General features: G+C 35.0%; 1 protein-coding gene across 1 annotated transcript in view; it reads left to right on the forward strand.

Annotated features, from left to right (window-relative positions):
- Positions 1-22,607, forward strand: part of Usp6nl (USP6 N-terminal like) — a 167,339-nt gene that overhangs the window by 85,742 nt on the left and 58,990 nt on the right. The window contains exons 3-4 of the mRNA XM_077802713.1: positions 20,116-20,183; positions 22,416-22,498. Of these exons, the coding sequence (XP_077658839.1) occupies positions 20,116-20,183; positions 22,416-22,498 (151 nt within the window). The remainder of the gene's footprint in view (positions 1-20,115; positions 20,184-22,415; positions 22,499-22,607) is intronic.

A 22,607-nucleotide genomic window follows, 5' to 3' on the forward strand; every position in this document is an offset into this window, starting at 1 on the left:
TACATTGAGTTGTAAGAATTATTTATATATTCACTGTATAATGTTTTACAAATATTTCTATGACTTGTTGTTTTCAAGAGCAAGAGTTTTTAATTCTGACAGTAATCTGTTTTTTTTCCTGTTAGTTTTTATAGTTTATGCTTATTATAGTTGAAAGAAATCTTTGCCTAACCCAGTGTCATAAAGATAGATTTTCTCCTGGTAGTTAGATAATTTTTGCTCTTACATTAGACCTATGATTTATTTTAGGTTAATTTTTGTGTTCTGTATAAGGGGGTTTTCTCCCTCCAGAGAGTAGTTATTCCAGAACTGTTTGTTGAAAAAACAGTTATGTTTTTCTCCATTGAGTTATCCCTAACACCTTTGAGCCTGTGAGGTCTTGCTATCATTTGTAATCGTCTTTTTCCAGCAAGAATTTAAGCCAGACAGCAGAACCTATTCAGATATGAGCAAATCCATTTTGTAGTCTTAATGTTGAATATGTAAATTTAGGAGGTTATGGGAACAATGAAGGGAACTGCTTTCCAGGGCTAATTCCAACTAATAAGGAAGTACTCGTTAATAAGGTAGAAGTACTTATGAATTTGTACTTATGAAGAAGTACTTATGAAGTACTTCTTTGAATTTGTACTTATGAAGAAGAATATTCTGTGCCCTGTTAGTGATATATGATTTCTTTAGGAAAGTGAATTAGAAATATATTAGAGTAAATGTGGGTTTGATTACAGTCACATATGGAAAGGGAAAATGGATTAATATGAGAAAAATCTACAGTGAGTACTTATTTAATGAAAAGGAAAAATAAAGGAATGTACACAAGGCAGCTGACTTTGGGTGCTCTTTTGAATTTACATTTAAAAAGGGTTTGAATAAAAGTTGAGAGAAAAGGGTTATGTGAAAAAGAGTAGTAAATACTTTAAAAAATAATGGACAAGAAAGCTCAAACACAAATGAATTGACATCTGTGAACGATGCGGAACATGATATAAACACCTTTAGAAAGTGTCTCTTAAATCCTGAAGATGAGTAATGATCAGATATCGGATATTCACAGCAGATCATATAATGTAAATGTGATAGAGAAAGCATACTAAGTCCCAGACTTGTTTGCTTCCTTTTGTTCTCATGGGTGTTCTTTTTAAAGCAGAAAAGAGGAGCAGAAGTGAGAGTTGAAGCAAGGTGGGAGATAGCACAACCTTTCCAGTTTTCTGAAGGGATTAGGTGAATTATAGTCTTGGACTGTCTGTTTGGGAATAATTTTGAATAGTCTTTTAAGGATAATAAAACAGGGAGAAGGTGCCAGAAAACTAAACTTCAAGAGAGAAAAGAGCACAGGTAGATTCTGAATAACTAGAATCTATTGAACCATTGCTAATTCTTATCAGAATTCTAGCTACTTTTATTAAATCATACTTTAAGAATGGGTTTAAAAGGAAATTATGATTTTAAAGATGTTTTCTGGGTATAAGAAAACCAAACTAATAAATGCAAATTCCTTTCTTTGTTTTCACTGAGCTGACAACCTAAGGAAATGTTGATTTGGTTTATTTGGTTGTAAGAAAGGACTTTAATAAAGTTTTTGGTGAGCTGACCATAGAGCAGAAGAAGAAGTGATGGTAGGAGGCTGGGTCATGTAAAGATTTGGTAATAAATCGAACGGCCATATTTCATTTATTGATGTCAGACAGAATGGAGGTCTTTTGTCAGTGTATCCTAGGGCTTTAGATTATTTTGTTTTTCAGTAACTAGAATGAAAATTTAATTATCATTATTAGATTTATGAAGGGAAGGGGGAAGGTGCAAAATTGATAGAGATCATTAACGTAAGGTTATGAAATGAAGGTTTAGAAAGATCTTTAGAGGCGAGCATCACAGACCAAAATAAAGAAAAGATTTAGATAAAAATGATGAAATGTCAAGTTTTATACGGAAATCAAGAAAGTTTATAAACTGGGGGTGGTGGCACTGCCCGGTAATCCCAGAGTCTGAGGCAGCTGAGGCAGAAGGATAGGATAGCCTCTGCAACTTAGTGAGACCCTCAAGCAGCTTAGCAAAACTTTATCTCAAACTAAAAAAATAAAAAGCGTTAGTAATATAGCTCAGTGGTAAAGAGCTCTGGGGTTCAATCCTCAGTACCAAAAAACAAACAAAACAAATAAGGTTGTTAAGAGAGAACTGAAATATTTTAATTAAGTAAATGCTTATATGAACCCATTAAATTGACTTGCCAGCAGGAAGGGGGAAAAAAAGGTGGGAATGCTTGTTTTTAGGTCAAGTGAGGTAATAGTGTTGTTGGTTTTACATTAGAACCTTTTCTGGGGTATATGTTGAATTTGAGAGAGTCAAATTTCCAAGAGGACTTTAATCAGTGTTGTGTTGAATAGTGTGATTGTGTCAAAGATTTGTATTTATAGGCCTGTTATGTGGAAAAGACTAATTTTGCTTAGTGCTAAAAGGTAGATATTTCTAATAATAACTAGATCATTTCAAGATGGAATGAGTTGACTTGTGATCTTGTGAGATTTTCATCTCTGGAAGAATTTAAGGAGAAATTGAGTGATGACCTCTTAAAAGATGTTTTATTTGGATATCACCAGTTTGGGGAAACTGAATTTTAAGGTTCTTCTCAGTAATTTTTTTTAAAAAAATTACTTTTGTTTAGATACCTCCATAGTTAATATTACCAATAAATCTTATCCTTAAGACTTTGTTAATAATAAATACTTTATATTTATATAGCATTTAACCTTTCTTAAATGCTTTCATGAGCCTGATTAAATGTGATCCTCACAAATGAGTTGTCAGGAAATATTTTATTAGGCAGCTGTACCTTTAATGATTTCCAGGATGGACTTTGAATTCTGCGTTCAGGTGCTGCTCTGACGCCTGCCGTGAGACATTTGGGTACTTCAGAGTGTCCTTTCTCCATGTGTAATTTAGTGATAATGATGGTGAATACATTTTAGGGCTGTTTGAGTTTACCTGTGATAACATGCTAGAGACCCGTAGTCAATATTTTAAGTGTTAGCTAATCTAAATTATTTTTCTTATATGTGAGGAAAGTGAAGCTTTTGAAGGTTGTAAATTGCCTAAGTTTATGTCAACAAGTGGTAGAGAAGTTATTAGGAATCCTGCTGAATTGGACAAAACCAAAATCAGAAATGGAGTCAAATTATTGGTAAATGGACCAGTTTCATAGAATGGTATTGATCTGATAGATGAATCAGTCACAGAGCACTGTGAGAATGTTGACTGTAGATTTGGGCAAGCTAATGTTTGAATGTGTTTACTGATATACACACATTCCAGGCATAATTGAGTAGGAAAGCTTCTTCCAAAGTGCATTAAAACTGAAGATAACCACATTCTAGAAGATATATGGTACTTGATAGCATTCAAAAGGAAATAATCAATTAACTTTATTAGTTTCTGTTGGCATTCCAGTATACTGGCCAAGCAATTTGACCTTCTAAATCTCTAGATATGCTTGGGTTTCTGGAGGAATGTAAATCCAACTGAGGGCTTCTCCTAGAAGAAAAATCCAAATCTGCTCAATATTTTTAAAATATTGAAATAGATAGAGAATTATCTTGCTGAACTTCTATTCTGACTTCAGATAAGCGCCCAATTAAGCCATGAACTGTTGTATAGTTTTCATTCCATGTATTTTGGTAAATGCATCTCTCTCTCTCTCTCTTTCTTTTTGTTCATTGTAAGTATACATAATAGAGAAATTCATTATGCCATATTCGTACACATATATAACATAATTTGCTGAACCTACTTTTGCAAGGTTATATCTTGAGGCCACCAGGTGTCTTGATTATCTGTTTTTGTACTTTCAGAGAGCTTTGCACACAGGAGTTTATGAAATTGTCAGGCATTGATGATTTTATTGGAAACTAAAGGACCCACCAGATTGACTGTATTAAAATCAATCAATTAGAGTAACTTGCCATTGACATTGACAGTAATGTAACATTTTTGCCAGGAAGTTATTAATGAGAAGGATGGCAAATCTTTTATGTAAATGTTTCATTGTCAGTGTGCTTGGAAAGCCTTTTGTTTCTATTAACCCCTCGTCAGCCTTGAAGTTTATGTTCTTAAAACTGTTGTTGGCAAAATTATGGTTGGCAAGATCAATATCATATGAAAAAAGTTTAAAGGAAAAAATGCCCTCTAAAATGTTCTAAAGGCATTTATTAAAACATAATAAATGAAAAGCCCTAGAGGTGTTCATTTCAAAACAACTCAGATTTGTTTTATTTGCTAGGTGAACTGGCTAGGAAAGTTGTTGTCTGATCTATACTATGGCACATTTTCCTGTGATTTTTGTTATTGGCACTTATTTTTAAAATATTTGAAGTGGTCCTTAATAGATAAAATGCAATGCCTTTAGCATTTGTATTATCCTTTAGTTAAGATTTGCAGTTTTAGCAAAATGCATGCTGACGCTTTAACAAATTATTGCAGTGGTCAAGGATATGTTTCTCTAGGCCTAGTCTTCTGTTCATATATTGATGCTTAATCTCCTGCTTATCCCATCTCTACCCCTGCTTGTAAGGTCTGCTGGAGGAGAAATTATTAATTGGTTTTCTTTTGCTCAGAGGAGCATGTGGCCATAGTTTCTATCTCTTTGAATTTTTATTCTTCCCTTCTTTTAAAGCAGTAAAGAAAGAGTGTGGAGGAAGGCATTTTATCCCCCAAACTGAGCTGCCCTCACACCAAAGTCTCCCCTTTGGTTCACATCATAGAGGGTAAGTAAGGGCATAACAGGGAAGCCTTTCCTAAAGAGGGATTTTTCTGCTAACTTTCATTTGCAATTGTTAAAAAAATTGTTTTTGTGTTTTGATTAGATGATATAGGTACATGGTAAATGATTTTAAGGTGTGCTAAAGATGATACAGTGAAAAATAAAAGAGTCCTTTCCATTTAGTCACCTAGTTTTAATCTCCCCCAGGACTATCACTGGTTAACCGGGTATATTTATGTACATACCTGACCCTCAACTGTTCAGAGCTTTGTTCAGAACCTTGCCTTGTGCATACTTAAAATATGTCTTGGAGATGAATCCAAATCAGTACACATAATTTTGCTTCATGATTTTTTAATAGCTGAATTTGTGTTGTTTCCAATTTTTTTTTTCTTTGTAAAGTTGGTCATGCTTATTTGCTTATAAAAGAAGAATTTAGATTACTGTTAGAAATACATTGTTTTTCCAGGTAGTTTACTCAGTGAGTTGGAGACAGTGCTTATAAATGTTTTCACAGTGAGGAGGATGGTAGATCTTTTATGTAAATGTTTTATTGCCAGTATATTGTCAGTATATTTGAGTATATGCTTTCATGTGGAAATTGGCATAAATTCATCAGACATAGCATTCTGGAAGAGGCTTACCCCCACTTGTGAATTCTTAAAAGTTTTACTCTTTCCTTCTGTGTTTAAAAAAAAAAAAATCATTTAGGATGGGTTGAACCTTGTGTGTAATTTTGGGCCATGTGAATTGAGGGTAGGGCCTTGAGTTGGGAATGGGTTATATAGGTTACTATAAAGAAGCGTAAATAGGAATTTTCAGAATCCTTAGAGAAGAGCTCAGTGGCAGCCCTTTTCCCTTCTCTTATGGATCAGTTGCATGATCATATTGCCCGATTCATTCTACTATCTTTCCTACCCTCATGACCTCTCCCCCCCTTTACTCCCCTCTGCCTAATGCAAAGTACCTCTCTTTTTCCCTAGCCGCACCCTCCCCTTATTATAAATTAGCATCCGCTTATCAGAGAAAACATTTGGCCTTTGGTTTGGGGGGATTAGCTTATTTTGCTTAGCATGATATTCTCCAATTCCATCCATTTACTTGCAAATGCCATAATTTCATTCATTTTTAAGGCTGAGTAATATTCCATTGTGTATATGTACCACATTTTCTTTATCCATTCATCTGTTGAAGGGCATCTAGGTTGGCTCCATAGTTTGGCTATTTTAAATTGAGCTGCTATACACATTGATGCCCTGATGTCCCTGCAGTATGCTGACTATAAGTCCTTTGGGCATAAACCGAGGAGTGGGATAGCTAGGCCAAATGGTGGTTCCATCCTAGGTTTTCTGAGGAATCTTCATACTGCTTTCCATAAGGGGTGCACCAGTTTTCATCTAATAAAGCATCTCATAATGCATCCTGAGCTTTGCCTTTCCCTTGTTGGTCTGGAGTGCCACCGTGAGCAGGCTTCCTGGTCTTGATTGATTGTCTGCCTCTATTGCATAGCTGTAGCCCACAGCTGGCCCTCCCTGAGTGCTGCTGAGGAAGCACATGACTAGATAAATTGCGACTACCTACAGAATTACTTTTCAAATTTTGTCTCAGTGTGAAGCTAAGAAAACTTTATTATTTACCCTTACTGGTATACAACAAAATGTCAAAAACAAAGGACTTTTTGTTTCCTGAACAGTTATTTTTTGAAGATATATAGCACTGTAATGTGGTATATATTAGTATGCCATATACCACGCTACAGTGCTGTTTTTTTAGTAATTCAGCTTGAAAATGCTTTTTCCTACATTTTGGTAGTTGTATCAAGAACTAAGAATTTGAGATATTATTTGCTCTTCCTTTAAATTATGCATATTGATGTTCAAAGTGATATTAAAATTGAATCGGCGCAATAATTTTATGGATGTATTCTGAAGCAGCTGTGTTTCCATTGAGGCAATGATGTAGTAAATTTATTCCCCCTGCCTTTTGCTTTATGAAGATGTCTTTGTCATAGAAATTCTAAAGTACTTGTACATTTATATATTACAAGTTGCCAGTAGTAGATGGTTTTTAAAGTTTGATCTACTTGAAAGTTAATGACTCTTTCCTCTGAAGAAATGTGTTATATATAGGAAAGATATTATATGGATGTTGTTGAAAGAGTTTGAACAAAATAAATGTAGGACTGGATTCTGTTGATTAAAAGAGTGTAAATCAGAGATACCCACCCCCCCAAAAAAAAAACCCAACAATAATGTATGAGGGCCCTTTGTGGGGAGCTGTAGTGTCTTGCAGCTGGTAACTAGCAAAAATATTAAAAAATGAAAAATTTTATATCTAGTAATATATGAAAATAATATTGAGCTACTCCAATTAAGTATTTGAAAAAAGTTGCTTATAGTAATCAGTTATCATGAAAATGCATTAATATTCTTAAAATCTGTAGAATCATACTATCAGTTGAGTGAAATTTTGGAAACTTGGATATCTCAAAGTGTAGAGGAATAAGTAATTTTGAAGAGTAATCATCTTCACATCAAGGAAGATTTTTCTTTTTATTGAAGTAGTACATTGACTTACTTGCAGAAACACAACCAGAACATGTTGCTTTTAGCACACTGAAATCAGCTGTCCCATTTCTTTATGACAGTGTGCTGGATAGTTTCTTGGTAGCTTATAATTTATTAATTTGGAAATACACAAACACATTCTCATTCTCTCCCTCACACCCTCCACTCTTTCTTAAAATTTTGTGGCATTTTGAACAAAAGCATAGATTTTGGAACCTTCTAGATGTGTGTTTGAATTGAGGCTCCCACACTAATGCAGGCCTTAGACAAGTTGCTTTACCTCTGAGTTTCATTTTCCTCATTTGTAAAGTATGTAAATAATTGATAATTTCTGTGAAATGTATATTATAGTAGGGTTGTTTGAATATTAAACAAGATAATGTATACACCCAGTGCAGTACCTGATGGATACTCAATCTCAACAAATGTGCGTTGTCCCGTGCAGCTGTTATTCCTGCAAAGTCTTCGTTTTCTCTGCTTTTTCTCTATTCAGAAACACCTCTTTTGGTTTCTTATTTACTCAAGGGTATTTCTTTGCATCTTGCCCTTTTTTTAATGCTACTTTGAAGATCCCTGTTGACAGATTTTCTTGAGAAATCTTGGTTCTTTTGCTTGTCATTTTGTTTATTTAAAGACCCTGTGGAGTAATTCAGAACACCCTGGAGCCTTATTGCCTCAGTCTGAATGTCACTTCTAGAACTTAAAACCTGTGTGATCTTTTCGGGTTAATTAACCTAAATACTTTTCTTGTTTGTTGAATGAACAATAATGATATCTACCTCAGTTTTGATGTTGAGGAGATTGTGAGATAATATACATGAAGAGTTTAGATTATGCAGAATAAATGTTAGCAGTTACTTAGGAACCAAGCTCTTATATGCTACTTAATTCATTTGGTCTCCTGATGAGTGACTACTGTATTTGTATAGCACTTTTGATATTTGTTATGTAATGTAAACCTTACTTATTATGCACCATGTAAACACAACATTATTAACACAATAGTAATAACCAGATATGATCAAATTAAACACATACGAGATACTTAAATATAATGTTGCTTAGTATTTATTGAGGTGTGTTGAAAGTAGCTGTCTGTTGTGAGCATTTTGTGGTACTATGCTGGATGCTAGAAGAAATGATCGAGTAACGATTTCAGTGTGATATGAACACTTTTATTTATTATCCCATTATTTTACCAAATAGTTGGTTTTTGATGGCAGTATGGTCCAGTTTAAATCTAGGGGCCAGTCATGGACCGAATAGTACTTCTCTAGTTTAAAGCATGAAAATTCAGTTCTTCCTTTGTGCTTCGAAGTTGTACTAGTAATACATAGTTCTTATTTCTTTGTGTCATTTTTGGCACAGTTTGGCTTTTATGAATCACATTTTATTCACTTTATTTTGTGTATTCAGAGTAGAAAAGTTAACATTAAGTTGAGAATAAGGTTTGTCAAATTGTGTACAAAATTAGTTATTTACTGTCAGGGTGAGCATTCTGTGAATTCACATCTATTCCTGTTGTCTTATATTTGGTCTATAAGGTATTACTATAATTGCATTATTTCTTGTTAACACCTGCTGGGCCAAATTCAGCACAAACTTTTATTGCAATGAATATTACCTTATCTGCTTATGATTCTGAAAGACCTGGGAAAAGAGTTGTGAAGAATGAGTAAATGAAGTAGATTCAACAGAATCCTTTCCATAATCATAGAAATTAATTTTGAAGGTAGTTAATTTAGTTTCCATTAAAAGCCTAAAATGTTTTGATAATGTTAACTTTTGTATTCATTTGGTGATTATTGTGTTGGATTTTTGCAGTTTCTTGTCATTTTCTGTGATTATCCTAAAACACAACTTAAAACATAATCAGAGGGGTATAGTTTCTTAAGATCACAAAGAATATCACATATAAATTGTTTTTGAAGTCTTTAAAACACTGTTCATTTCTATTTTGCACAAATAATTGGCAGTTTCATGAGATTGGAAGGCTACTGGAATACAGAAAATAGAACTGCTAAGAATTCATAGGAGTTGCACATGGATTTGTTTCTGAGGAAAGAAATGTAAGGACCAATGGCAGTGAGAGGAGCCATAATTAGATCACTAGTTCAGCAAAGGGTTGTGGTGATTATAAATATGGTTTTGAAGTCATACAGCCTGGCTTTAAGCCCTGCTTGCAACTTCCTTCCCATACAGACTGAATTACTTAACCTCTCCACACCTCCATCTCCCCATATGTAAACTGGGGATAGTCATAAAACTAACACAGAAAGTTGTTGTGATTGAGACTATGTATGTTAGAAGCCTAATAGTGTATCTGGCACATTAGTAAACTCTCAATAAACAGTGTATAACATATCCACAAATAAGGAGTTGATACAAACCAGTCATGCCATCTATTAAAACAGTCATACTGCTGAGAAAGCAGCTAAGATACAGTCTCAAGTTTGTCAGCAACTGTAGGCAAGTTGAAGTGAGGAAAATGACTCATAGGTTTGTCTTGGTTCTAAGTTGTTGGCAATCTGTCATTCAACACTCCCCCCATATGTGGGAATTACACTCATATTCAAGTTAGTAATTATGTTTCTCATCGGTAGTATAGGCATTTACATATTGTTACATCATTTCATATCCCTTTTCTCCTTAAGTCCTCTTATACATAAATACAACAGTTCTTGGTCTGATTTTGGGGTTTCCAGGGAGTCATTAGTGACACTATTTCTTCTCCTTGGGAATTAAAGCTCAGGAGTCTAACAGGTGGAGATCAAAATGTCTGCTCTGTTGGTTGATTAGAGGACACGGCATTAGATTTGAAGTGAAGAGGATATGTCAACCTGCTTAACTTAGATGGACTTGTCCACTGGGTGACCTACACAGCCAAAGGAACGCAGGCCTCCCTCAAGGGCAGGCACCTGTCTTTGTGTGGAAAGCATATTACAGAGAACATGCGCCCAGACACAGACAAGAAAGAGCAGGAGCTGGGCCAGCCTTGTTTTGGTGCTTCTTTCAGTCCTGCCTCTTCGGAGGAGGAGGAAGGGGAGTGCAGGAGAAGAGTACTGGGTTGTGCTCTAGATGAAGGCCCTCCATATGGACTTGAAGCATGGCGGAAGTGCACATAGCCAACAGAACAGAACTATTAGGGAAACAAAGTGAAACTGAAAATCCTGTGAGTAGAATGGGAGTGAGATAAAGGAGAGCAGCCAGTAAGTAGAAGAAAAGGTTGCAACACAGACATAACAGATAAGTATGGTGTCCTTTCCTACTTTATAAAGGACTTGTAAATAATCAGAAATGCTAATTTAAAGAAATATATTGTGACTTCTCGTTTCTGAATTTGAGAGTCAATAAAAATGTGTCATGTTTCAATAGAATAAAAAATTGAAAAAATATGTAAGAGAAAACCAAGAATCTTTAGCAGAAATATGCTTGTTTTTACAATGAAGGTTTATCTGAAATAGCAGGTAAGTATAATTTTAAATATAAATTTGTATGTTAAGTATTATCGTGGTTGAATTGGCAATTATTTCTAGAGCTTTAAAAATCATTTTATTTCTCATCTTTCTAGAATTGGGAAGAAAGTAATAGAAGTCTGCCTAAGAATTGTTGTTAAAACTATAACTTAAATTCTTTTTTTAGTTACCAAGTATTAAATAACTACCTGATGCTAGGTGCTCTGTGTTTAAGATATTGGTGATTTATCCTGTTCTTAATGATCTTAAAAATGTAGGCTTACAAACAAAACAAAACAACAACATTGTTTTTAATTTTTAGAAGGAGGGGCAGGAGATGGAGAGTTGAGGGAACTCTATGAAAAAGGGAGGCTGAAGTGACAGCTGGAAGCTGATCTAAAGAGAAATCTTTTGAGTAATAGCATTACAAAGGCACTCACCAAAGGGTGCTAAGAGGCAGCCTGCTACTTTTAGAGCCAAGGCAGTGCTTTAGAGGGCTTTTGGATCATTGAGGGTACAAGAGTCCTTCCCTAACCCCATTCACCTTTACATGCTTAATAATTAGGCTTCTAATTAGAATTTGTTTGAAGAAATGTATTCTGCAGATTTAATGAAAAAAATTTTAAATGATTAAAGGATTATATAATGGAAATGTTGATAATATATTGATAGAGATATAAGAAATATTTTTAATGGAAAAGTATAGACCATATGTATGTTGATAATACTGAAGAACATTTCAGACTTATTTCATTTAAATGTTTTTTATTGTATCAGATACTGCATATTAAACTAAAGGAATATGAAAATGTATATGGAGATTTATGTGGCTGGTTTGGAGAAGAAATCTTGTCATTTCTGAGGACTTTTGGGTTTATGGCACTGGTTCTTGTGTATATCCAGCTCCCATTGGCCCTCCTTTCTTTCACATGATTCTTTGTACTATTTTATAATTAAAGCCATGATTAGGATCTTTGTTGTTGATGCTTCCAAGTGAACATAAAAAAGAGGGAAGAAAACCAAATGATTTTCTGAGATTACTATACTAGGTGGGGAAAAAGGAAGGAAATAAATGTTTGTTTGTTTTTTGAGGTTGTGCATTTTTTGAGAAGACATTTCTTTTAATGTGAAATCATGAGAGATGGAAGTGGGACTGGGCTGGAGTGCAGGGAAGTAAAGCCATGGGTTATAAATGACTTCCAGTGGTGGTAGTGGGCAGGAGGAGCTACTGGATCATCAGAGGTGAGGCCTGGCTTGAGATATCAGGAACCTTTAGGTGTCCATATTTTATTTAGGCTTGCACAGAACCTTTACCAGTCAGAATCAATTAGGTTCTCTTGTGCTGGTGCACTTTCTTTGCTGGTTTGTTTTCAGTTGTACTTTGATGTTGCTCTGTTCGTTCTGCTTGTTCCTCCCTGAGCATTCTAGCCTTGGACCTAGAGCCTAGCAAAATAAATGCTGAAGTTTTTAGCTTTGGTGACTGTTATGATCTTAACATTTTAAAGAATATTTATTCTTGATATATGTTGGTTCATGGTACATTAAGAAAGTGATCACAAGTGACTAAAACCAGTACTTAAAAGCACTGTTGATTTTGGTGGTAATATGAGATGGAATTAAGGAATTGAAGGTATAAACACAAATAATATATTCAAGTTATTTCAGAAAAAACAAAAGCATTTGCCTTCAAATCTATTGAACTGGAAATGAAAACCTCCAGGAACTGAAGCACAAAGCAGCTTCTGAGTTGGGCTACTCTCTTTTTCTTAGGCAAAAAGGTCTCTCTGATGGTAACTCTGCTTTGCACTGGATTTTAGATAGTATTTTCTTCTTTGCAACAGCTACTTTTTCTCTGTTTACTGGTAGTTTCTGCTTCCTCTTTTTCAACTTGCCTTTAGTCATCATTGCCTATCACGCTCTTTACCTCACAGTACTGCTTCTTTTTCTTCTTCTTTGTCTTTTTTTTCTTCTTTTAAACTCCCATTGCAAACTGATTAATTCCCTCAGTATCTCCTAGTTCAAATTCTCAAGAGAGCACTGGTTAAATGAACTATGTTAATACTTATGATATTTTACAGCTGTGAAAAGGTTGGGGAGAGTCACTGGTGCACTGCAGCCAGCCTGAACTTCTGCATTCAGTAACAAAGATTAAGGATGCATTGGTAGCTTGGCCATCATAGTGGGAGTATTTACAGCATGGAAATCATCAAATGCCCCAAGTCAGAGCTTACCATCTGTACCTACCCCTCACTCCAAACTCTTGCTAAACCCTATTGGCATGCTTCCGATTAGATCTATAGGTGTTGATATGCACAATCTTCAAGATGTACTGCTAAGTGGAATAGAGTAAGCTATAGAATTATTTATAGAATGATTCTAATTTTTGAATATGAAAGGGAGCCTATATGTATGTGTGTGTATGTATGAAAACATGCAGACTCTTATATAACACAGAGAATATTTTTGGTAGGTAATAGCAGTTACTTCTAGGGAGCTTAGGTTTGTAATGGGGTATGTATGGATGTGTGCACATTGTAGTTCAATTTTAAACACTGTCAATAGTTGATTCTGAACATTAACAGCTAATAAAATTCTTATACAATCACAATGTCAAGATCACTTACTTTATTCTCAAATATTTTGGTGAATTATATAGAGAAGAAAATATAATCCTAATGGTAATTGGGTCAAAATCAAATGAATTCTCCTTTTTATGTAGACCATCAAGGCCACTGACATGCCCCTTTGTTCTTGAATTTTCACTCTGTGGCTTTGCTTGTTTGGAGATTTCTAGTAGTTCTCTTACCCTCTCTTTGGTGTCTTTATATGTAAACTTTTGCTGTATTTGTATTATTTCTGTGATCTATATGTTGCTTGAAGTTCACTTGTTTCTTGAAGATACTCTGATTCACAATTCTAATGTAGATGGGTTGCTCTCTAGGCAACTGCACATTTGGCTCCTGGAAATGTCTAATTATGGCCTCTTACAATTTTATGGATACTGTATCTGCCTCGCTTTTTGATTTCTGTTAAGAAAAATATCCTAACACTTGTTTAAAAAGGCAAGGAAGACTTTAGGACTATTATAGTAGGTGTGTCAAGACTGTCAGAGAAAAGAGTCTAGATTGGGCTTAATTCCAAGTACAGCAAGTGGGCTTAATTTTAAATACAGCAAGGACAAGTGGGAATTTACAGCCAGTGAGTAGGGTTGAGGGGATGGAGAGGTTGTCGGTGGGTGGAAAATTACTAAGAGGAGACAGACATAATAGGATTCTTGCTGAAGACAGGTCAGGATACTCACACATCAAAGGTGGTAGGAGGTGGTGGTGTAGCCCATGTAGAGTGCTTGCTTAGCATACACAAGGCTTGGGTTCATATCCAGCACTGCATCAAAACAAAACAAAACAAAAACAATAAGGTGGGCAATGAGGAATCTCACCAAAGATTAAGGATGACTAAATTCCAGGGATAGGGGGATTCTCACCAAACTGACTTGGCAGGATTCTTGCTACAACTGGGCTAGGTATGGCAAAAGCAGGTTAGGGATAAGGTCAAGGCTTTGTCAAGGAGCTAACTCAAAGGAGCCTGATTGCTATTTGGTCAGGGAGAGAGGATCAGTTCTTTTTGTTGCTGCTGCTGTTCTGGTTTTCTGTAGTATGTTCTCAAATAATTTTTCAAAGAAACATTATAAAGGCATTAAATTTTGAATCCTTATATATGCATGCTGCTGAAGTAAATTATCACAAACTTAGCAGCATAAACAATAAGTATTTACTCTGAGTTCTGGAGGTCAGGAGTTTGAAATCCATTTCACTGGGCTGAAGTCAAGAGGTCAGCAGGGCTAGTTCCTGTGGAGCTGCAAGGGGAGAGTTGTTTCTTTGCCTTTTCCCTCTCTGGAGGCCACCTGCTTTCCTTGGCTTGTGAACCTTCTTGTGTCATTTCAGCCTCCTTTCTCCTTGGCCTCCTTGCCTTCTGTTCATAAGGATTCTTATGATTACACTGGGCCCACCATAATTTCCCTGCCTCAAGATGTTTAATTTTTTAAAGTTTATTTTTATTATTTATTTATTTACTTATTTTTTAAGATGCTTAATTTAACCACATCTGCAAATCCCTTTTGCCACATGAAGTAACTTTCACAGGTTCCAGGGATCAGGATGTAGACATCATTTTTTTTGAAGGGGAGCATAATTCTTCAGCTTCTTATACTTTGTAAAAATGTTTTTATTTTTCCTCATGCTTAGTGTACAGTTCCAAGTTCATGATAAATTTTCCCCCGAACTCTGTAAATAGTGCTTCATTATTTTCTAACTATAGAAAATTTAATGCCACTCTCTCATTCCTTCACATAAGACTTGACATTTTTCCTTTCTGTATGCTTCTGCGATCTTTTGCTTTTGCTGAATGTTACAACTGGTTTCAGCTGAGCATTAACTTAATTCATTAGCGTGCTGTTAAGTATAATTAATATTTGAAGGCATGCATTTGACAGGGCTGTTACTTTTGAAAAGTGGTTTACAAATTATAAATCCCTTTTCATTTAAGGGAAGCAACAATGAGAAGAAGAAAGGAATACATAAAATAGAAAAGTTCATATTGTCATCCTGTAGAACTTACACTTTTTCACGAACCTTTCCTTTCACCTGTAGGTATGTGGTGTATTAAAAATGTCCAGACCCCTATTGTAGTATGTATTTGTTTACTGTCTGAATCCAGCTGAAATTTTCACAATAAAAATTACATTAAGAGGGCTGGAGTTGTAGCTCAGTGGTAGAGCATTTGCCTTGCACATGTCAGGCACTGGATTTGATCCTCAGCACCACATAAAAATAAATAAATAAAATAAAGATATTGTGTTCATCTACAACTAAAATATTTTTAAAATTATGTTAAGATATGAAATATATTTAAGTTTGTATTTAAAGAGAAAAGCATTTCTATTTAACTTGAGTTTACTGTTTGAAATAAAAGTTTTCTTTGTTGCTTCTGTGGTTTTATTAAAAATACTAAGAATATGGCTAATTTTGAAGCACAAGATTGGAAGAAGTTATGAAGCCTCTTGTTTAAAACCCCCATTGCTTATTAGATGGAATGCTGGGTGTAGGCTGGTGTGGCTTGTAGTTGAGATCTAGCCTGAAAGACATGTTTTCACTCTCAACAAATATCATCTTTGTTCAGATATCTACAGTACATGTAACCACAGTGAGGTCTTTTTTCACTCTTGGAACAAGACAGACTGCATCTCAAACTTTGTTCTGCTTGTTTCGCATGTAGTTTAAAGTGAGCTCCTTCCTCTCATTTTTTGTTTTAGTTAGTGCAGCATGTGTAAGGTACCACCTGGCACCCTTGGTGTGTTTGAGAACTGTAACATAATAATGAAAGCTTGGAATAGATAAGTTACTCTATGAGGACTGAAGCAGCTGTCAATTCCCAAGGACAGACTGATTATCCAACAAAGGGTAAAGTATTTTTAAAACTGACTATGTTTCATATGTAGCACTCATTTGTCAAATGAAAACTAAGAAAACTGTCTGCCACCAATTTTGTTTTGTTGGATTGAATTTGAAACTTTTTAAATTTAGTAACTTTGTATGAATTTGGAATTAATTTAGTGACATTAAACAGGAATTTAGATATAACATTAAATTTATAACACAAAAGTTTATGAACTTTTATATTTTTAAAGAATGTAGTTCAGGGAGATACTTGATTCTTAAAAGGCTTTTTTTGAGTAGGGGTTTTAAATGGAAATAGAGGTCTCAAAATCTCAATAGTTGTCAGTTTTTAAAATGCTTCTTAAGATAGTATAGTTGTGATTTTCTTCCATCGATTTGTGCCCAAAGATATTTTCTTGTATACCAGGAGTGTTAAACTAACAACTTGGTGAAGTAAGAGAGTGATATTTAAGAGTAAGAGAGTGGGGGCTGGGGATGTGGCTCAAGCGGTAGTGCTCTCGCCTGGCATGCACGGGGCGCTGGGTTCGATCCTCAGCACCAGGTAAATTGTTGTGTCCACCGAAAACTAAAAAATAAATATTAAAAAATTCTCTCTCTCTCTCTCAAAAAAAAGAGTAAGAGAGTGATCCCCCCCACACACATAGTTTTACTTTTAATGATAGGAACTGTTTCTTAAACTATATTTAGTCTAACAACCATATTGCACAAAATTTTGATTACTGTAATGTTTTGGCAACAAAAACTATTTTACTTCAAAGCAAATTTTTCAAAATAAACTTGTTAATTATGAATTTATCATGCAGGAGGAATATAAGATATGATGTAAGTTAATGGCATAATGCCCTGATTAAATTTTTATTTGATAATGGCATGTGATGTAAGTACCAATGAACACAGCTGTCATTGTTTAGTAGGTGCCTGGAACTTTGTGCATACTTGCACAGAGACACAAGATAGCTATTGGTGTCTTTGTGGCCAATGTTTTGGTTTAAGTTCTTTGTATTGTTTAATAGAATTTCTAAATAAGCAATCAGAATGAACCAAAGGGAATATTCTAGTATAATTCTTAATAAACTTTTCAACTAGAGACCTGACCATCACAACATTATTGAACTATAGTTAACCCTGTGTAAGGATACTACTTCTTATTCTGTAGATGACTGCCTCTCAGTGTAGATTATTAAACAATGTCTCTAGCTTCACTATTGGGAAAGATTGACATTCTATTTAGTTTCCTAAAAAGAAGCAGATTTGGCTGTATTTTTAAAAATTTGGTATTGTTTTAAATCCACTCTCTCTTTGTAGCATACATTCATTAATATTTCAAAAAATGTCTTCCCATGGGTAAATGTAAGGATAAAAAATTTCTAAGGGGATTTAAAAATTTAGAACTTATTTACCTGACTAGAATCAACTGTTCTGGGCCTGTTAAAGTATATGATCTTCCACTCAGAAAGTCAGGATGCAGTTTCATCCAATTCCAGTATGGTCTCTATTACATAATTAGGTTTTCTTTTCTCAAACTCTCTAGCCTGGTGATAATCCTGTGAATACTTATATTTTGCAATTTGCCATAATGAAGTCTTTTTTGGACACTTGGCATTTCCCCCAACTCCATACCATTTCCAGTTCCTGCTTTTATACTTGTAAACTTCTCATTGTTGTGTTGTAAATGTAGTTGAGACTCCTAGGACTAGAAGCAGGAATAAAGGACTGACATAAAACATTCCAAGAAAAATTCATCTATTGAATTTGGCCTTATCACCAAAGTAATCCATATTTAGTGGCTCTGATAGTTGACATAGAGTTTAATAAATAGTCAAGTTCCCTAGTTTGAATTAAATTTTTATTCAGTTGTTTTCCCCACCCTTGAAGACTTAGATGTATTTATTAGTTATGTTGATTATTTCAAACTTTTGTTTGCATTAGTGCATTGTAAAAATTTAACCAGTCTTTAGTAGTAACATAAGTAGTAACATAAACACACTGCCCAAAAAAACTTTTAAAAATTACCAGTTCTCATTTTTGCCATTTTTACTATTATAAACATCCTTGTGTTTATTTGATTGTCTTGTTGGCATGAATTCCTAGAGGTGAAATATTGGGTAAAGGATATGATTGCTGATAAGATTTCTGAGACTTATTATTGAATTACCTTCCAGAAAGATTTCATGAAGGAACTGCACATTCCCCCACACTCTTGGTCAGCATTGAGTAATATCAGTGCAGTGTTTGGTTAGTCTGAGATAGAGGCAATGTGATATTTTAAAACATACTTCTTCAGTTACTAATGAGGTGTATTTTTCCCATATCTTGTTATTTTAAATTTAGATTTTATTTTTATCAGAGCTTTACTTAGCTTAGAGATCTAGCAGTCTTTTTAAGACTTTTTTGGAAACAGCTGACTCCCATACTCCTCAATGCCGACTGCATAGGAGTAACCACACTCTACCACTTTCATGCTCTAGGTAACACGCTGACCTGCCACTTCCTGCTCTTCAGTTTTGGCATTATCTATTGGCTTCCTGCTTTGGAGAATAAGGGCTTGGTCCTCTACCTAGCACCTTCCTCTGGCCACACATATCCATCCCTTCAACTCTCAGGGACTTGATTCCCTTTACTCAACTCCCTTGTTTTTAACCCTACCCTTTCCTCTCTTCAGGAACCAAAGTTTTCTGGTGCTTTGAGGGAGGGAGTTTCATTTTAGTATGGTTGTTATTTTAATAGGCTTTTAGGAGAAATGGATATAAAGGTGTGTTCCATCTGCCGTCTTTAGCTGGAAATCCTTTTAGTGTTTTTAGTAATAAAGTAGTGGTTGAAGTTGTGGGCTATGGAGTCAAGACTGTCTAGTTTTGACCCTAGTTTAATTTTTCCTACCTTTATGATCTTGAAATCTTCAAACCTCATTTAACCTTGGAGGGGGATTACTAGTGATACCTGCTTTAGAGTATTCTGAGAATTACATGTGATAGGCATGGTAAAGGGCTCAGTGCAGTGTCTTCTGCCTGGCAGTGTCTTCCTAGCAGACACTTGGTAAGAACACAAACATAGTTGTTGCTTCTGCAAATTACTCTTGTGAATTTTTAGCTCTTGACCTTCACCCAGTTTTCTTTTGTAATGCTGTCTTTGCTGCTTAATTGGAAATGCCATTTATACAATCTGTCTGTGATCTTTTATTTTCATTTATGATACTTGGGATACATAATCTTATCCATACTATTTCATGCTATGATCTCTGCTTTTGTTGTCAGATTTGTGCCTTTAATAAGGAAGAAGGCTGTGGGTGTGCATGTTGTGAGCTGGAGGCCTGGTGATCAGCTAGGAGGTTGTTATTGTAGCTGAGGCAACTAACTAATCTACAGGCCTGAAAAGCTAAATGAACATGTCAATGTCATCATCATGTGATATAAAGTTTTTAGTAACTCCTGAAATATATCTTACACTAGTTTATTTTGTGGAGAAATTACCTTACTTTAAAAAACCCTTTTTGAATAGTCTTCTCCTTTTCTGCCACTTTTTAACACTTTTTTTGAAGGTCTCAGTTTCTGCCCAAGTGGATTTCATCTGAAGACAAAACTTTCTGTTTCAGTTTTACTTCCATGAAATTTTAGATCTAAAACCAATCTTGAAGGCTTAGATTTATTTGTCCTGATGTTTATGCTGTTAATAAATTTTCTTTCTTTTGAATTTCATTCATAATATTGAAAAGGTAGATATATTGATATTCTAAAGTTGTATTATGAATACTTAATTTTTATAAGTTTATTTGATACTTCATTTCAGGCAGTTTTAGTTTTTGTTTGATTTTTGGTTTTGTTTTGTTTCATAATTAACTAACTTTGTGATCCTTAAAATAACACTTCATCTAAATTTGATCTCTGCAGATTCGGAGCAGGATGTAGCACTGAAACTTGCCCAGGAACGAGCTGAAATAGTTGCTAAATATGACCGAGTAAGTATCCATATTTACTCTATGAGTAAGTTTTATTAGAAAAATCACATAAATAGAAAGGGATTTGCTTTTGGAAAGCTTAAATTACAGAGGCATTTTGTTTACTTCATGAAAACCTGGAGCTTATCTTTTTTTTTCTCTGAATTCATCTCCAAATTCTCTCTTCCTCCTTTTTGCCACTCTGTTCTCTTGTTGTCCTTAAACAAAAAGCTTGATCCTGCCTCAGGGCCTTTGCACTGGTTATTTCCCCTGCCTGGAATATTTATATCCTGAATATTCTCAAGCCTCTTTGCCTCCTTTCTTTCAGGTCTTTACTCAGATAGTAAAAAGGGAATAAAAACCTCCCTTTTTATTCCCTCCCCTTTCTATCCCTTGGCACACTGTATCCCCTTTATTTTTCACTGTAATACTTATTACATCACCATTCTATATATTTTACTTTGTTTTTTCCTCTCTCTCCTAGAATGTAAATTCTCAGGGGAAGATTTTTGTTATTGTTGTTTGATTTGCTCTTGTACTCTAAATACCCAGAAAAGTTCCCGACTCATTCTTGGTACTCAATAAGTACTTGAGTAATTGAGTAAATAGTTACTTACCCATTGTATTCATAATTTATGTGTGCTGTTGTGAATTTACAGTAGACCTTAGATTTTGTATTTATACATTCATAGGTAATTTTCATTAGTATTTTGTCTTTGCATTAGAATAGAATCTGATTTTTATTTACTTATTTTTTATTCGTTCTTTTTAGATACACATGTACAATGTATTTTGGCATGTTATACATACATAGAGTATGACTTACTCTACTTAGGAGACCATTCTTGTAGTTGTCATGGTGTGGCATTATCTGGCTGTGTATTCACATATGAACACAGGAAAGTTATGTCCAGTGGAATCTGATTTTTGATGTCCTAGAAAATCACAATTGTTGATAATTTTCACTTCTTATTTATTACCCTTCTGAATTGCAGTATTATTTATAAATGTCATACTTAATACTTGCATTGCTTGCATGTAATTGTATAGCTTTTATTTTTTATTATTTGTGAGAATAACAAGCCATCTACACCATGCCCTGCTTCCAGGGAGGCATATAGGCAATATTCAGCTTAACAATTTCCAGAATTTGCTGGGGTTTTGGGGATCTGGGGTTGGGGTGAGGTACTGGAGATTGAACTGGGTGGCAAGGTGCTCTGCCACCCAGCTATACCCCAGCCTCTCAGAGTTCATTTTTAAGTTGGTTGTTTGGAACACAGTTTCTCATTATTGTGATTAGGTTTTAGCATAGTCTGTGAAAAATCTAGTTAACCTTTTTAACTGCTTAGCTAATGTGAAACTCATAAAAAGCACTCTCATTCATTCACACTTCCATGTTCCTCCCCCCGCCCAACACATAATTAACACAAGACTGGGGATTCTTCCATGTTATAACACAGAAATGAGTTTCGTCAGTCCTTGCCCACAAGATGCTCGTAGTCTACTCAAAGAATATGAGCAAACATTATAAAACATATTCAGATGGAGATGTCCACAAGATAGTTGCATGTTTGAATCTAAAATTTGAGGGATTGGTATGGATAGTCATATGTGACTAATTATCAACCTAAAAGTAAATGGGCAGTGGGCTTAGGACAGAAGTCTGGGCATATCAGCAGTTAAGTCATTCATGAAAAACCATCAGAGGAGGAGTTGGAGAGGCCTATGGAGAACTTCCAGGGCATAGTGTCATGGAAGAGGGGAGGAGAGAGCGAGCCACACTGACCAATTTGTCCCACATTTCATTAGGTAAGGACTAAAGAGTGTCCACTGGGTCTCACAATTGGAAGAGCAAGAGTTGACTGTGGCAAGAGTCATTTCAGAGCTAATGTAGTTGTGAAGCAAAGCAGTAGAGAGACAAAGTACATAACCTGTTCTTTTGACAAATTTGGAGAAAGACAAGAAAATGAGTTTTCTAAGACATATTCACTGTAAAACTTGTGAAGTTTGGCAATTCCTCCTGGGTGGCTTTCTTAGCCTCTTTGCTGCTCCAGCTTCATCAGCTTCCCTCAGGAGGTCAGTCTCATCAGGCTCGGCTGCTTGTCAGCTGCTCTGTGACACACAGTGTCTTCATAGCTTACAACTATTACTAGCATATTGCCCCAAAGAGTTAGGTTTAAAAAAATGTTCTTGATTTTGGATCTTTCTAAAAAAATTATTCAGTTTTATAAATTCCTTTGTCCGTTGTTTTAGGGACGAGAAGGTGCAGATATTGAACCTTGGGAAGATGCTGATTACCTTGTTTACAAAGTCACGGATAGATTTGGCTTTTTACAGTAAGTCACATAGATTGAAAGCTAATGTTTTATATTTTAATGTTTCTATGGTCACCTATTGTTTTTTTATTTTTAATAGAATTTCTATGAATATAATTCCAGCAATGGT

This window comes from Urocitellus parryii, chromosome 9 (assembly GCF_045843805.1).
Source record: "Urocitellus parryii isolate mUroPar1 chromosome 9, mUroPar1.hap1, whole genome shotgun sequence".
Classification (NCBI taxonomy): Eukaryota; Metazoa; Chordata; class Mammalia; order Rodentia; family Sciuridae; genus Urocitellus; species Urocitellus parryii.